The 17,636-nt window shown below is 36.3% G+C and overlaps 1 protein-coding gene across 9 annotated transcripts in view; it reads left to right on the forward strand.

Moving 5' to 3' along the window:
• DGKB (diacylglycerol kinase beta) overlaps positions 1 to 17,636 on the forward strand; it is a 381,383-nt gene that overhangs the window by 301,462 nt on the left and 62,285 nt on the right. For all 9 annotated transcript variants that reach the window (XM_032110604.1, XM_032110600.1, XM_032110590.1 and 6 more), the window contains one exon: positions 3,623 to 3,818. In XM_032110604.1, the coding sequence (XP_031966495.1) occupies positions 3,623 to 3,818 (196 nt within the window). The remainder of the gene's footprint in view (positions 1 to 3,622; positions 3,819 to 17,636) is intronic.

Here is a 17,636-nt window from a genome sequence, read left to right on the forward strand (position 1 = left end):
TGTGAGATGCAGAAGAAATTGGACACAATTCTTATATTATCCAGAATAAGATAGATTTTTGTTTTCAAAATGGGATGCAAGAAGTTGAGGAAAGGTTGTAATGGAAAAGAAAACAAAATGAAACAAAAAAACCCCAAAAACTAGGACAAAATTAAGTATTTATTTTCAATAATTATGTGTCAGTAAACAAGGCAGAAGCTTTTATAATTTAAAGAACTTGCACTTTATTTCGACTTCAGAAAAAAAGAAAGGCATGTGAAAGGTATTTAATGAGAGTAGGTATAGATGCTGTGTAAGTAGGGGTGGCATGGACAATATCTGCAACGCTGTAAAAGCATAGTGGGACCAAGGTAAGCCTTCTATACCACCTGGTATTACTGGGTAAGGTAAAGGAGTTTAAAACATTCCTGTGCACTTGCTTGATATTGCCCTTGGTTTCGCAGTAAAGCCGTCATACCAGCTCTTTTCAAGCATAGATACGTATTTTCTCAACAGAGAGATGATCTGAAAATATTTGATATGATAAATAAGGCATAAACAATAATACCCAGGAAGTGACTGAAGCCAGAAAAGAAGGTAAAAAAGAGTTAGAAGAGCTAGCATTTCCTTTTTAATCTAGGTAGACATACTCCACATTTTAAAAACATGCTTTTGTTTTTACAGCATCATTACATTATTTGAAATAAAAAGAAAAAAGAAAACAAGCAGAACACGTGTGTTTTGTTTTTGTAATAGAGGAATGTGTTAGGACTATGCAGAGGTACCTGTAGGGCAAACTTTTTGGCTGTGTACGAACAAAAGAAATGCTCCTTTTTTCTTAATTCAGAAAGTTGCTCATCACTGTGGGACTCTGAGGCCTCGTCACATAATTGTCTTAGTGTACTACCTGCTGTGCTCAATATTGAGTGAAAATGGAAGCTAGACCCCGTGCCATCCTATTTCACAATTCTTCTTTTATTTAAATAGTTCCAGTCAGTTTGGGGGACGCCAGACCTTTATAAATTAACAGCAGGGAAATACCAAAGGTGTCAGATTGCATATTTATCATCTTTCTCGTGTAATACTTAAATATGTATTAAGAAGTGACTGACATAAATTAGGCAGATTTCAGAAGCCACAGGCCGTGGCTTGTAGAGGACCCCCTTCTGCTTGACATTTCATCCTTGTCAAAGATCAAATTATTTTAATTTAGGCTGCAAATTATAAGAAATGAAGACTTCTTTGTGGGAATTCCCTGTGGTAATCTGACTTTTGTTGTTACTGCTGCTTGTCAGTGTGCAAAAGATATAATATGCATGCAAATAAGGTTAAAAAATATGTACTATCTAATTATCCAGCCAGTACATTCCACTTGAAGACAGTGGGAGGCCTGACACACAGTATGTGTTTGATTCATTGAGGCCTGCAGGGTATTTACACAAGATTACTTTTAATTATGAAATTAATATCTGTTTATCTAGAATGTATAGCAGTAAGTGAGCATACACATGAGCAGAATTTTTAGCAAAATAAATCATCTTAGTATTTAATACATATAAAATGCCAGAGAAAACCACAAATTTGCTTCCAAAAATCCCAGTGAAGACCTATGCCTTTATTCTTGTAAGAAAAGTGTTATTAAAAAGTTACACTTTCAATTACAGTAGTTGCCACAACTGCCAATTCACTTTCAGATATGCCTTTTGACTTTAAGGGTTTCCCTGTATGAATATAATCCACAGGTTTAAAATTTAATTCTTGAAGAGCAAATATGAAATGGAAATCTTAGTGTTGAAATTGTTCTCTCTTCAGATTTATGCTCTTCTTAGAAGAATTAAGATGTGTGTGCATTGTAATACAGTTCTGTTTTATGATCTCAGAAAGTTTAAGAATAAACAATTATTCACAGTTGTTCTTGAGTTGTACTTGGCTTTTCTTCTTCGAAGCTGTGATAAAGGTTTAGGCAGAGAGCAAGAAGTGCCAGTGACCCACAGAGCAGCAAGCTGCAAGATGTCAGTGGACTACTACTGAAGCATGCTTAATTATTTTTCCCGTTTTCTTCCTGATTATTGTATATTGGAATTGTAAAATAATACTCTTAGTTTGAAATGGTTGACTAGATCTTCTACAAGCTTGCAGAACATTGCAGGAGTAGGATCTAATGTATTAAAAATGCGCTGCTCTACACTGTGGTGCGTGTGACTTGCCAGGATATTGATATACTCTATGTTGCTTTTTAAGCTAATCTATCTCTAGCCGAGGTGCAAGTACATGAATCCTGGGCAACTGGCTGGTTCAGAGAACTCATGAGTAGAAATGGATGCTTTGCTTTCCACCTGCAGGTTCCGCTGTTGTAATATGAAGTTGGGTTTTTTTTTCTCTTGAAGAGGTTCTTCAGTATTTTGCTACATTTTATATGGGTTAAAAAATTCCTAATGTTGGTAGACAGGAGGACTTAGCTTGAGTAAATTATAGCCAGTGAAGGCTAGGTGTATGCTGTTAAGCTAGGTTCATCTCATGCAGTGAGTCTCAGGTGAACTGTATCTGAAAATGTTGTAGGCTTCAACCACCTGAGAAAATGTTGCAGTTTGTCACTGAGCAGTCTGATATGTTAGGATCCCTGAGCCATTTTCCAGAAGTGAAAAAATGGTCCCATTATAAGATAAAATGGGAAGCCAGATTTAGCAAAGAAATGTACTTGTATAAAATGTCTTAATCTCCAGGGTTGCTATAGGAAGCATGAGAAATACACACTAGTGACATGGGTTATGATTCCAGCACTGAAGCACTGAAGGGACTATGCCACGGGCTAAGATTACTTCTGTGTGTCCAGTAAGTCTTGGAAAGGTTTTAGAGCACTGATTCCTCTTCTTTAGCTCCTTATCCTATGTTTTCCCTTAGTAATGATGCATATTTCAGAGAAGTGGTTGGCGAAGGTTCTGGGGTAAGAAATGCTGTAGCAGCATCAGCAATTGCTGTACCCACTTCTACTAATTTTACCTCTTGCTAGGAGCTACTAGTGAGGCATAGCCCTGTGCTGATATTGTTGTGCCTTTCGATTGAAACTAATGCCTGTGTGATGTTCTGTGCTCTTGGGTCTTGCTTAGACTCCTTTCCATATGTCTGTGTATTCTCTGCATGCAGGGACTTTTATATTCAGTTTGTTGTGGAGGGGACTCAGTTGTTAGAGTGACAAGTATCATTGCAAAATCATAAGGCAGAAAATTTAGCTGGAAAAGGCAACAAAAACCCTCCAGTTATTGATAAAGAAATTTTGGTAGTAAAAACATTTTTCTGCTAATAGCTGTAGTGAAGCTAGAAATATATTTTACTTGGGTCAGTGAACAGGTATCAGATAACAAGACAGTACCAAATGATCCCACGCTTAGGCAATCAAAACCTGAATAGCAATCATATTTTACCTTCTGAATGATGATCTGTTCTTATACCTCCTTTTCAGGTACAAAATTATTCAGGTACAATCTTAGGTATAAACATTGAATAAACTATTAGCAGTGTTAAGAATGATAAATTGCTGAAGAAAAATATCTGAGAAAAAGAACATTCAGAGTTTTCTTTCTCTCATACTGCTTTCTCTCTCTTTTTCTTTTTTTTTCCTTTTTCTTTCTTCCTTTCTAATCAGTGTGATGGAATTCAGCTAGACTTAATCAATATCTCTCTGGAAGGAATTGCCATTCTAAACATCCCTAGCATGCATGGTGGGTCGAATCTTTGGGGAGAGACAAAGAAAAGACGTAGCCACCGTCGGACAGAAAAGAAGAGGTCAGATAAAAGAACCACCGTTACAGATGCCAAGGAATTGAAGTTTGTATGCCAAGGTAAGCTTACAGATTGATATGGGCTATCTGGCTCCATAATATCAACTTGGTTATATAATTGACCTTGTCAAGAAAAAGGATAGGCAGTTCTTAGATATTTCCTTTCTTGTGCTTTTAGCTTTCTGATGGGAAGCACTGGCACAAGGGCACAAACAAAGACATACTGCCAATTGCCGTCTCTATACTTGCAAGCCTGCCTTAGGTATTACATGTTACGCTGACTAATCACATCATGTGGCACTGTTTGCTACTGTGACATTCAGTCTAGAGGTAGTTGGAGATTTTAGAGTTGGAAAGTGCTTCCCGAGCATTTATAATGCTTCTTAATATCAGTGTGCATAAAACTCGGGGATAATTGTGCCGTTTCTAACAAGCTCTGGCCAGAGGCGATGGAAGTTACTTCAGAGTAAAAATAGCAAGCTGTCTATACATTTTATGTTACTATGTTATAATGCTGTATCAATCCTTGAATACATGTGCTGTAGTTGGCTTGCACAGGCATGATAATTTTTTTCAGGGCTTATATACCTTCCTGGTGATTAGAGGCGCTTTCTCAATAAATTTTATTATTAAACATAACTCTTGACAAAACCAATAATAAATAATAATCTCTATTCTTCTCTGAGAATCTGAATACTATGCATTGTAACATGTGACTGCCCATCACAAGTCCAAACGATTATAAGCCATCACTCTTTTCACACCAAAGAGACGGACAGACCAGACTTTGAAAATGTTTTGGGGTTTTGTTGTTTGTTGGTTTGTTTGTTTGTTATCTTTTTACCCTACAAAAAGGATTATCTTTTGCTTCAGACTATCTTTCTTCTCCTCTTCATTCAGACTGTATAAAGATTAGGACTTTTAACTGTCTCATGCTATTGGGATCCTTTAAGTAGTTTTGAATATCCTACTGCTACATTTCAGCAACAGTAATTTTTAAGTCACTAGTTATAATATAGTTCATTATTATGTGTTGTAGTTTTAATTCAGCTAAATTATCTGGATGACAAAAGTTTAGGAATAAAGTAGTTTTTTATGGCTGAGGGGCTTCAATAGGCACTAGCATTCAATTTCTGTGAGCTTTAGCAATTTGACATATGTTCTCAATATCTCAGTGTGACTCACCAATACACCCTGTCAGCCAAAGTCTTACCAGGCACTAAGCTTCTGTGTATGCTACAATTCTGAGTTATGCCCTGATGTTCAAGAGATGGAGGCTGCTGTGTAAAGGGCTCACCAAATTTTTTCCTTTTGTTTTGCTCCTGAACGTAGGGAGACAGGACGTTTATCCTTTTGATAGTAGTGAAGCAGACATTATCACCTGTTTAATTATTGAAATTATGTGCGTCTTTGATACATATGTAACAGTGATTTCAATCTACTGACTACAACTGGTGTATTAAAAGGGCATTGCTACACTCAATTTCCATTTTCCTGAACAGGAGAAAATAAAATTATAATAAAAATATTAAAGACTGAACAGAACTTCCCATATTACCTGTTGAAATGTTCATAGAGCAGACATTAGGCACCTTACTTTAGAAAAACTGTGCTCCTTAGTTAGTTTCTAATCACTTGATGTACACTATGGATGGAAGTAGCTTCATCTAAAAGGCAATTTTAAAGCAGAGATTGACTTCTCAATATCAAAAACTAGAGCACCTCTCACATCACTGAGTACATAGATAGTATTATTGTTTCCATGTACAGTAGCATTCCAGTGCTGAGCAGGAGTACCCTTCTTGGATTTCAGAGTAGTCCGTATTTATTTCGTTCCAGTTTGAAACACTGGGCAGTCTTGAGCATGCAAAGTAGATTCCTTTTAAAGGTATGGGGTGGATGGGTTTGGGAGGTACATGCTCTGACTTCAAGTGGGTGTTTAGTCCATGAAACCAGGTTAAAACAACTCAAAACTCAAAAATGAAGGTGGTGTGAAAATTTCAGAACCAACTGATTAGCTTTATGGATCCACTCCTATTTTATACTGCAAGGAAGAGTCACTTAATTCTGCTAGCTAAGATCAGTTCTTAGGCTGAGTGTGCTTCATCAACTCAGAATTCAAGATTATTGCTGAATAATGGAATTCAATCAATTTTATGTCTAGGTTTCTCAAATAGTTTTGTTAAATCTGAATCTACTCACTGGGGAAATAACTGACTGTCACTTGAAAGTGTTGTGATTTTTTCACTAGCCGATTGTTTTCTTAGGCACTGTGTACTTTTGGCACATTGTACTTTTTAGTTTGAAGAAAACATTTTGCTAAGTATTAATACCTGGTGCAGAGATAGGTATTGCTGTATTGAGAACCATGATAAATACATGCTTGTTAACTTCTATTTATTAACTTATTCTGAATAAACACCCATGCAGTTTGGTTTATGTCCAAATAAAGCATCTAATCATTTGACAACTAAACACTTCACTTCCTAGGAGACAGCAATCAATCCTCATGTTTTCCTATGGATACCTATATATATAAGATTTTGGTGTTGAATTTTGTTTGGTTTTTATAAATCTAACAGTATTATATGGGACTCCTGAGTGGCATGCACATTTACTTTTAGACATTTTCAATTGCAGTACAACTGTGGGTTTTTCAGCTGTATATCAATCTGTATTCTTGTCTCTGCTTTTATGGTTTTATAACTTGACCATAAATACATGAATTGAAGGTTAGTACTCTGAGCCCTTAGGTGGGGTACTTGCATGAACTATTGGAAGCTGTCTCCTCGCTCTGTGTAGTTTGTTGCCCCCGAGCATGTTGAACAGCCCCAAGGAGGACTTCACAAACTGCCCAAGAAACCTCTATGAGGTGCTGGTGCTGTCTTCCCCATGCTTTGTGTACAAACCATGTACATGCAACAAGATCATCGCTGCAGGAAAAAGGGTCCAGTTTCTGCCAAATCTTTTTTCTTTCTTAGATATCTGTACAGCACAGGGAAGGTATATTCCTCTGAGCCCACTCCCCTCTTCTTTTTTTCCTATTTAGCGTTGCCACCTGTTGATGTGAAAGGCTTGTATTTTCTTTGCACTTCCTATTATCCTCCTCTGCACACTCAATAGTCAGACCATAATTTGCACTTTAAGTAATCAAATGGATGTCTGCTTGGAAAACAGTCTGGTTATGTGCGTGTAGTCTGAAAAATAATATACTGAAATGTAGTGGTTTAAAGTGTGCGCTATTTAAATGCATTCCCTGCTTATCTTATTAGGGGTTTGTGCATGTATGCTAAAGAGAAATATTTGGCAGTCAGAGCATATAGGTATGTGTGCCTGTGTATTGCATTTCTGTCTAACTAGTAACATTTTAATATAAAATATATATGAAAGTGTATTTGTCTGATTAGATTATAACTAATTGGAAAAGAAAAATAGCACCCAAACATATTTAGCTGTAGTGTACTAAGTATTATCATAATCCTTCTTAGTGGAAAAAGTACTACAGGTTTCATTTTAGCTACTGCGTAGAACTAGAGGGGATCTTTCATCACATTTTGTTAGGCTAAAAATTACGTGGCCTTTTTATAATTTAATTCCATTTTAATTTCTAATCTATGAGTACAATTTCTATTGTACAATGTCAATGCATTTGGAAAAAATAAAACTACAGATATATGTGACAATTTGTGAAAGTAGATGACTTAGTGTTTTCACATCATGAATCTCATACTTTCAATGTTTCCATTTGTTGTTTTATTTAAAGTCTTCTAGTATGAACATATCTATGATACATCTATCCACAGGCCATTTACAGATTTTAGTTACTGTGAACTACCCTTGAACATTATTTGGATAGGAATTTTTTTGGATATACACAGATACTGATGAATTCCAAAAGTCAGTACTTTGAAAAGATTGACATACTGCATAGAAACAAAACTATGAGCTGAGAAACATAAATGCAAATAACTGCGCTACTTGGTTGCAAATTGCATCTAAAACATAACTTAAATCATGGCAGCATGTCTTACATGAAAAATACATACCCCTTATGTTAAGTCTTAAACAGTTTTCTTCCTCACAGAAATTCTAAATAAAATTTTCAAACCTTTTGTGACAAAAAGGAATTTTTTTTTAGATCTCTCCAGTAAACTTTTCGCTAAATGAAGTTTCCCTCGGGGTGGATGTTGTTATGCTTTTGATTTCCTTAGTTAGGGCCCTGTCCTGAAATGGAATCCCTTTTAAAGTCTCTTCTGATTTGATGGCAAACAAATACATAACTTGTTGTAACTTTCCACCACCTCAATGGACTCATACTTGAAGACAATATCTATGAGCTGTTCATGGGTGAAACCTTTAAACTATAAATATTTCAGTGTAATACTGTTTCATATTTATTTTGTACATCACCAGGTACACTGATACTTAACCAAGTACTTGCCAAGTTGATCTGTGCAGCTTGTTAAGAGCTGCAGTGAGCTGTCACTCCACAGACTATTAGACTAATTCAAGATAGTGTGCATTCATGTCACAGCACCTAGGCATAAACCAAGCTTACCAATATGATTCAATAACTCTGTGTGGAAATCTCTTTTAATAACTGCATTATGATTTTCTGAATGGAAATACAGTAGCTTTGGAGATGGAATAATGCATATGCAGGCAGTTCACTGCAGTTAAAAGTAGTTCGAAACATGCAGAGACTGTGAAGACCTTAAAACACTTCAAAATATCCATAAATATTAAAAGAATAGAAAATGCCTTTCTTACTAGGTGTCAAATTCTACTCTACAGGGAGAGAGAAGCTTCCCTATAGATAGGGGATTCCTGACATGTCCCCTAAACAGCTTATAACTTTGTGAGCTAGCTGCTTAATTTAATTTATGGAGATCTTTCATAACCTATACTCTGGCTAGGTGACCTTTGCTTGTTAAAAAAGTTGAAACTGTGTACTGCATACACAGTCTGTGTAATATATGCACCAAATATACACAGTGTATGTTCATTATTGGTAGACTTTAGGTTATTTTTGACAGGGTAAGGCATGTATAATGAACTCTCTATGATAATATTTTTATTAAATATTATTGATAATGTCATGGCTACATAAGGTAATAGCCCTTACTTTGTATCTTTTTTAGACAGCTTTTTACAACATAGACATTAACACATTACCACAGAGAAAAAATTCTAATTAGAGCTATTTCATAACTGGTCTATGTTAAGACATTCAACTTTTAACATTAGTCTAAACATTAGAAAAAAATTTTTAGATTTATTCAAAGAGTATTTTTTTTTCTTGTCCATGCATGTGCCACTTCTATTCTGAAGCTTTAAACTAAAGGGCACGTATTTCTGTGTAGAATTTTTTGTTACTATTTTGGGAGTGTTGTGTGTTGTTTACAGTAAATGAAATAATTGTTAGGGCTGTTAAGTTAGTGTGGCATAAACTTCAGTGTCTAAGAAATCAACCCTATAGCCAGTAGATAGAGTCACCTCAAGAAAAGTATTTATCCTGCATTCAAATAAGTATCTAAGGTAGACAGAATAAAATGCTCACTGGAGGTGACTCTCTCTCCAGTTCAGTAGAACCTAAGGAATAGGTTGGGTTAGACACCGCCTTTCCTGCTAACTAGATGGTGAGATGAATTTCTGTATGTTCTGCATGTGGAGACAGTTCATCAAATACTTAAACAGTTGTTGGAGCAGGAATGGGAATTGGGCACCACTGCCAGATAAGACTTGTTGAACTGAGCCATGCTTGCTTCAATGGATCAGGTGCTGGTGTGTCCCCTGTCTTTGATTAGCTCTGTGGCCACCAATCTACTGAGCAGAAATGACTGTGGTAGAGGATCTGTCTGTCCAGTTTGTGGAAACCCTGTTTGGAGTGCGGTTTCCAAGTGCTGGGGACTAGAGCAGGGGAACACCTGTTTTGGATATTATTGTATGAGCAGTGTTGGGAAATAGGATAGTATTCAGTGGCATTACATACTGCCCCATATTTAGTGTGTACTGCATTATTTTGTCACCTTTTAAACATCTGAATGGCATGCTGAGTATCCCGTATCGTTTGGGTGCATTTGCATGGCAGCACTAATTGTACACAGGCCTCTTCCACCTGCTGAGCAGCAGTGACCAGCCACTAAGTAGGAACTTGGTGGGCAGTGGGAGCTGCTGTCTCCCTGAGGCAGCTGCAAGGTGCAGCTCATCAGTGTGTGAGGTGTTGGATCTCTGGCTTTGCTGAAAGTTCAGCCTGGGCAAGGAAGCCTTACTGATTTCTCCCAGTGGAAGCACCCGTTCTTGCAAATCCAGGACTTTTGTAAGGCAAGATGCAACTGAGAAGTTCCTTCTAGTGATACTTATTAGTTTCCACGTTTTTGTTGGTTCTTCTAGAAACTGTGGAACAGAGTGCTCCATACTGTGATGTGTTACCACTAATCAGCAGCTTCTTATCTCTCTGGAGGCAGTGATTTGGGGAGGAGGGATAGGGGAAGGGAGAAGAAAATTAAAAAGAGAAAACAAGGGATGTAAGAAATAAACATTGAAGTTTCCCCACAGTAAAAAAGTAGAGTTGTAATTTTCCTAACTCAAAACTGGATTTTGGCTGACTGTCTGAGGGAGAGGTTGGTATTCAAATGTTTTTGTCCCATATTAGCTAATGAAGGTTGTGTGGCCTTGGCTCCTTATTTTTGCTTCATGCTCATATTTACTGGAACAATATATTCAGATGTCATAAAGGGCTGAATGGCACTTTGTCCTAACTGTTTAGTTAACTTGTGCATAGCACCATTAGTTTGTAAGATCTGTGTTCAAACATTTACTTTACCGAGCTGTTAAAGATAATACAGGTTTCCAAATAGGAGAAGGTAGGCTGGAAAGTCATGATTTTATTATGCTATTGAAAAGGCCTTTTCCTGTCTTCTCTTCCAACCTCACTAACCCCCTATGCCCCCATCCCCAGTGGTAAAGTTTTGCGGTGCCATTATCTCTCTCCCCTTATCTTTAAAAGAGGCCATGCTCAGTCCAAGCCTTGCTCCTACAAGTAGTTCCATAGGAATGCAAGATGGAGCCCATAATTCATAACACAATTTTAATCTTTCAGAAATATAAATACAATGCCTTTTGGCTGTGAAACATTGAGTTTATTGTTATTAGAAAGTAGTAGGACCTTAAAAAATGGCTTGATAGTCTGATTTGGTTTTATATTTATCAAGCATGTATATATGTTTCTGTGCAATATAGATCATAGCAGCAAAACAATTTCCTTTTATTTAAAAGGCACTTGAGATTGTCATTGTATTATACTTTTTGGTGCACAGAATGTTCATTTTCTTTCAAACGTTATTCATCGAAAGAGGATAATTATGGTGTATTTCACAGTCTGCCAGAAGGAAAATGTATCTTTGAAAAGTTTCATTTCCCTTAAGTTGCTCATTTTCTATAGGAAGACAGAGCTATTAAGTAACATACCCATGACAAAGATTGATTAAAACGGCATAAAGGACTATCTTATCTCTAAGTACAGGGATTTACATGTATAACTCCTATGACATTAAATGCAGTAGGTGAAATTAGCTACTGTATAAAAAAAAGTCTCAGTAAATTGGTTCATACAGAGAAAAAGGTGAGGGTGGGAGTGATGGCATGTTAAGTAGCCATGTTAAGAAGTAGGAAGTTGCTTATTGCTTCAGGATACACCTACCACGTAGCATCCAAATAATCACACCAAGTTCTCTGCTGTCAGCATTACTGCGTTGTTCTGCTGGGCCTTTGGATGCTGGAGTGGGAACATCACCTTGCTGATGTGCATTCTCATATTGGGCCAGCCACTTAGAGTAGCTCAGGCTCCTCTGCAGCGTTCAAGGTGTATTTAGCCTGGGTCTGGCTGACCTGGAACAAAGGATGTGCTCTAATGTGCACCTTGTGCGGGGCCTGTGGCACATACCTCAGCACAGGTGTCTGCAGAAGGTTTGTATGACCTGTTCCACAGTATTCCCAGTGCTTAACTTGGCTTTGCTAGGAGCCCTTCATAAGCCTTGCACCTCATTAACCCAGGTAAATGAACACTTACCTGTATGCCAGCCATTAGTTAAGTCATAAATGACAAGGGATGTGAATGCAATATCCGGATATTTTGTTGGGGTTTTTTTCCCCTATCCACTGCAGACTTAGTAACACATATCATTCTTTGTTGTAGAAAAAAAACTGATCAGCTCACCCAGGTTTTTTCTTTTATTTTTCCTCTTTTTTTGTTTTTTTTAATTTTTTTTCCATTTGTAGTACTGAAGGCAATGGTTATCCTGCTACTGATAGACAGACTTGACTGTCATTTGAAAATACACCTGGCAGGATGTGAAGCTCTAAAACTATCTCATTTGTACATGACAGGAGAAGCTAGAGTTTGCCTTTTGTGCACTCTTTCCTTGAGTCTTTCCTCCGTGTTGATCATGCTCTGACTATACTTTTGCTACCATGTGTCAACTACCATGTCCAGCTTAGCAGCATAACAGTAGATACAGCAGATGAGTTGCTGTTATTTAAAAGTACCATGTCATGCCTCAAATACAGATATTTGAGTAAGAGCATTAGCACAAGTCATAAGTCCTTTTGCTCCTTTTAAGGAGGGTAATTCCACTGAAATTACCGGATTTATATGAATGAAAATAAAGTACCATAGCTTAGGGCAGAATTTCACTTTTTTGTTATATTAGAATGTGGCTGGAAATAATTAGCAAGTCTCAGATTAAAACTACTACTACTATTACAAATATGAGTGCATGTGTGTGTATTTTTTATAAAGATAGGTTTAATTGACACTTTAGAGTTTGTAATCATGTAAATATGTGCCTTTTTCTCTAATTCACCAAGAATTCCATAGAAACAAGTGAATTAATTTCTTAAATTCCTCACTGAATAAATCTACATTGTATAGAGTTAAGTACACAAACTTTTTTTTATTCTCATACTTTTTTGGGGTTTAATGTTTTTTTATTTTCTCCTGCTGTATAGTGGCATGAATAACAATTATTGCAGAAGTGAAATGGAACAGAAAGTAGCCCCATCTTAGTTATAAAATAACCATATCCTATTATGGTACTTTGATACAGAGTTTTTCTTTAATTAACAAAGTGAAAACATCTGTTACTATCTCAACATATATTCTGAGTTTCATATCAGTTTTAAAATTCATGTGTTTCTCAGCTTCTGAAGATTTTCAGTTATAAATTATTTGTAAATGTTAGTTTTCTTCTGAAAGCTTACAAAAAGTCAGCAATTAACGAACTACAACAGGTGTTTCCTTTCTTGGGGAAAGGAATGCATGTGATTATTGTAATTTAGATTCCTGTGTGAGTTAAGGAATTGGCCTGTTATTAGAAAACATTGCAAGCACATGGAAAATGTTTAAAATTAAGTGGAAAGGTTGCATGAATTTAAGACAGAGATAGGCTTAACCCCTTCAGGCTCTCTTTACATGTGAGTGATACTTGCATTTATGGCTTAGATTTACACTAAGAGATTTTTGACGCCAAAGATATGCTTTTCTATTGTGACCTTTGCATGAAAAGCTTCAATAACCATTTTGCAGTATTCAGTTTGTGTAATGGCAGACAAGTATTCCCTAGGAATACTGATAGCATATTACTCAGATTGTTTGGTCATTTAACCCTGCCCCAGGTGCCGGAATCTTTAGATTAAAGATACAGAAATAAAAATAGAATAGCCTAGCAGACCATTTTTGGCTGCTGTAACACGTAATCATATCCTCTGATCCATTCTAGTTTTCTATTAGTTGTTAATAGAAAATTTCAAGTTCCTTGAGTGTCTGCAAAAGGTGTCAGATTGACAGCAATTTAATTTTGAGTAACAGGAGAGACAGCTTCAGTTAATGCACACCTTAGTGTTACTGATAAAAAATTATGTAAAATATTCTAAAAATATTGATGATTTGAAGAACCTGATAACACCTCAGGTTGTGTGTATATACATTTGCATTACTTACTAGAGGTAGAAGTAGAGTTTACAAGAGGAAATTAGTGTTTGGAGTGTAAAAAAGATAAAAATGTGATATTCAGTTTGTTATATTAAAAAGACTGAATTTGTTCTCTTAGTGGTGGGTTTTTTTCCTTCACTCTGCAAAGGCTTGTATTAACCAAAGCAGTCAATTGCAAGTAGCTATAAATATATATTGGAGTCATGCAAGTATTTTACTAGTGCCTAATTACTCTGCAAGGAGATAGGGCTTTGGGTGGGGTTTTCCATACTTGCTGTTAAAATCAATTTAAAGATTTCTTTTTTCCCCCCCTTCTTTCTCCATTTGTTTTCTTTAACCTGTGGTCAGCTAGCAAATATGCTATTAGCAGAATACTGTGTAGGAAAAGCACCAACAAAAAGAGCTGTTTGAATTTAGCATTGTTTCAGTCACATATTATGGAGACCAAGTGTAAATCTGGTGATTTTGTGCACTTGTGCTGATGATAGTAAAATTAAAGGAGAGGAGGTTTGGTCAAACGATGTCATCTCAGTGACCTGCTCAATTTTTTACCTGCTGCCTTTAAATCATAACCTCCCTCCTGACACTGTTGAGCATTGCCAGTAAACCACCAGGTTGTTTATAAGAGCACATTGTAAAGTAGTTTGTGTTGGAAAGTATGAGCTGCCCAACAAATTAATGGCATTGTGAGGCACTGCCTGCTGGGGTGAAAATAAATTGTAAGAAAATATGGGGAGACAGGTAATGGGCACTAGCCATGCTGCACAACACTTCTCAAACTGCCACTGAGTGTGTGCCAATAGATATGGCAATAACTGTCAACAAGATTTACACTACTTTCACATTTACACAGTGAGAGTAGAAAGGTTGAAAGAGTTCTATAATTTTATTTAAAGTTTAGCGCCAACTGTTTCTGGACCTACTATTTCCAGGGAACAGGGTTACAAACGCACTGCTTATCTTTCATATATATCAGTGGGAGGGTTTTTTATTATCATCAAAAGTCCTTGAAATTTGACATCAGAAAAATACCAGTGAAGCAGAGGTATATACTTAATTGCAAAATCCAAGTAGGTACAAATTTTGCCGCTTATTGTATATGTTGTGATTTCTGATAGCACTAAATTATGCTACCTATCTATAGCCCCAGTGGTGGTTCCTGCAGGTAATACATTTTCTGGCTGTGCTTCTTTCCCTGATATTTAGAAGGCACAGCTTAAAGTCCCTGTGTTGGCTTTGTTGTCCCCTTGGCATTGCATTCCATGCTGTAGAAATCTGCATGAGGCTAATTGAACAATTTTAAAGGTCCACTGTGTGGGGCTCAGGAGTTGTCCCATCATCCTCCTTATCAGTATTCAGACACAATAACTTTCAATAGTTGCTAACACTATAGAAATGGTAAAATTATGGGCTTGAGCTGAATTTTCTTATTCCAGTTTGCACATCCTCAGTGGAACTTTTAAATACTTTCTACATGTATTATTATATAATGAAAACTCTGGTTACTAGTTAAATAACATTGTCCTACCAGAAAGGCTTGCTTATCGTTTTCAGTGGCTTCAGCTGCCAACCAGTAAGAAACCTTTTTTTAAAATATGGGCTAGAGCAGCAATGTTTTTGCAATAGGCTAGATTTTGCAATAGATTACAGATGCTATTTGTGTACCTTTTTTGTTTTACTTTCTTGTGTGTCTGTTATAGTCAGGAAAAAAAGTGATGTCCTTAAAAAAACCCCAGTAGTTTTAGAATCCAGTAAATAATCTGAGGCTGACCAAACCATTCCTTGTATTACTTTAGATCAACTGTATGAACAAATTGGCAGTTAGTGATTATTATTTATTTTTTCTGTGGTAACACCCAAAGGTCTCGGACACTAGGTGCTTTACAAACGCAGATCAAATGGACATTTCCTGCTTGAAGAATCAGAGGCCCAAAGATAATTTAGGTTGGAAGAGACCTCCAAAGGTCATCTAGACCAACCCTCTCTGCTCAAAGCAGGTCTAATTGGATCAGGTTGCTCAGGGGCTTATCTAGAACTTACACTCTAAAAAATCTAAGAATTTACGATCTAAAGTTCATTTGCTAAAATCTAAGGGCTTGGTTGCTGAATGCAAGGTTAAGAAGTCCAATTTCATACTGCATGTATGTGGCAGTCAGTACATAATTAGTTTTATTTTCATCTGTCTCATTCACTCAATCATAGACTTAGCTGACCCTGTAGTCCTATCCTAGAGGCTCCTAGTTCAGTCTTAGAAATAAGAGTTCTCTACTGGGCACTTGCTCTTTGGAAAAGGCTTCAGAATACCCACCCATGGGCAAAATCAACACTGTCAAGTGAAAACACAAAGGAATTCTCACCCCTACTGGAAAAGAGAGCACTGGAATTGATCCTCATTACTTTTTTTGATCAATGTTCCCTGCTTTTTCCTCTAAAGTTTGTAAATGATCATTTTTGGCTGCTTCAGGTAGAGTCCCAGTATGTTCATCTGTTCCTTACAGACCTGCTTAACCCACTGATGGTCAACAAGGAGGCGCATGTTGAATTGTAAGATTGTTTTGAAAGCCAAATAGAGTCAATAGGACTTAGGGGAGTTCCTAGTATGTTCTAGAAAGCTTCCCATCATTTACTTGGACTCTAGATATAGTTGAGGATATAATTTTCCTTCTAAAGTATTTAGTTTCTCCTTACTGACCTCCTATTTCATGTTTCATTTGATTTCAGCTCTATTTTCTTATGAAAAATTAGTTGAAAGTTTAGGACCTCTGGATCCCAAATGGCTTACAGACCTGTAGAAATTATGGCAAAAAGCTTTATAGAGTGCAAGGGGCCTCGTATTTATATGACCTTCTACAGAGAGTAAAACATTTCTCATAGGTGGTCATTTCCTCGAGGCTGTGTAGAAAAAAAATTATTCATGACTTGAGTTTTTAAATTTATTCCGTTAAAAATATTCTTTGCCAGTTTGGGGATGTTTAGAACCATTACCTAAGAACTGATAAAATGGATGATTAAGTCTTTAGAGCTTGAAAAAGTTATGCTAGTAAGAAACAATCAGCAATTTTTGTTATAACATCGGAAATAATATTAAGATGTAGACACTTCGAGAATTACTGAGTAAGACGTAATCAGAAGACATTTAAAACATCAGAAAATAATTGCTGTATAATTAATTGGGGTGATGGAGTTGATTAATCTAGCTCTGTCTGAAGCAATTTATTAAACTATCATTTTCTACAGGTAGAAATCTTTATGGTTAGTCTCATATATACTGACAATGCTTTTCAGCTATAAGATTGCCAAAATATGTAAGGACAGTTATGTAGGTATCCATTCATGAGGAGATATATGGTTAGTTTTTAATACTTTCAGCCTACGGGGCTTTTTCTATAGTGAGACACAAAGACTTATTTCAAACCTCACTGTGATAATGTCACTCTATTTATAAATGTGTCCAGGTTTGTAAAATTTTGTCTGATATGTACCAAGCTCTAACTGGGTGTAAATGCTAACAAAGTAAGACAGCGTATTCTTAATTTACTTTGCAATAACCTGTATTTTAAAGTAAGCATCAACCCAATATGAATATAAAAAGCAAAGGAAAAATTTCTACATTACAGACACCTACTGGAGCGAAGAAATCATGATATGTAGCTGCAATAGATATGTTTTCCAGTTTTCCAGTGTATGAGTTTCCTGCTTATATTGTACCAAAAGGACTGGTTGAATATAAAGAATGAAGAGGTCACTTTGAGCAGACCTCTATGAAATAATTTATACTTCTTAAAGGAAAGGACACTGAACATAAATTCTAACATTACTTGTTGTGATGATAATTTTAAAACATACATGTTCATAGTATTCAAAATTAAGATCATCTGCTAATTTTT

The sequence above is a fragment of the Corvus moneduloides genome, chromosome 1 (assembly GCF_009650955.1).
Source record: "Corvus moneduloides isolate bCorMon1 chromosome 1, bCorMon1.pri, whole genome shotgun sequence".
Lineage (NCBI taxonomy): Eukaryota > Metazoa > Chordata > Aves > Passeriformes > Corvidae > Corvus > Corvus moneduloides.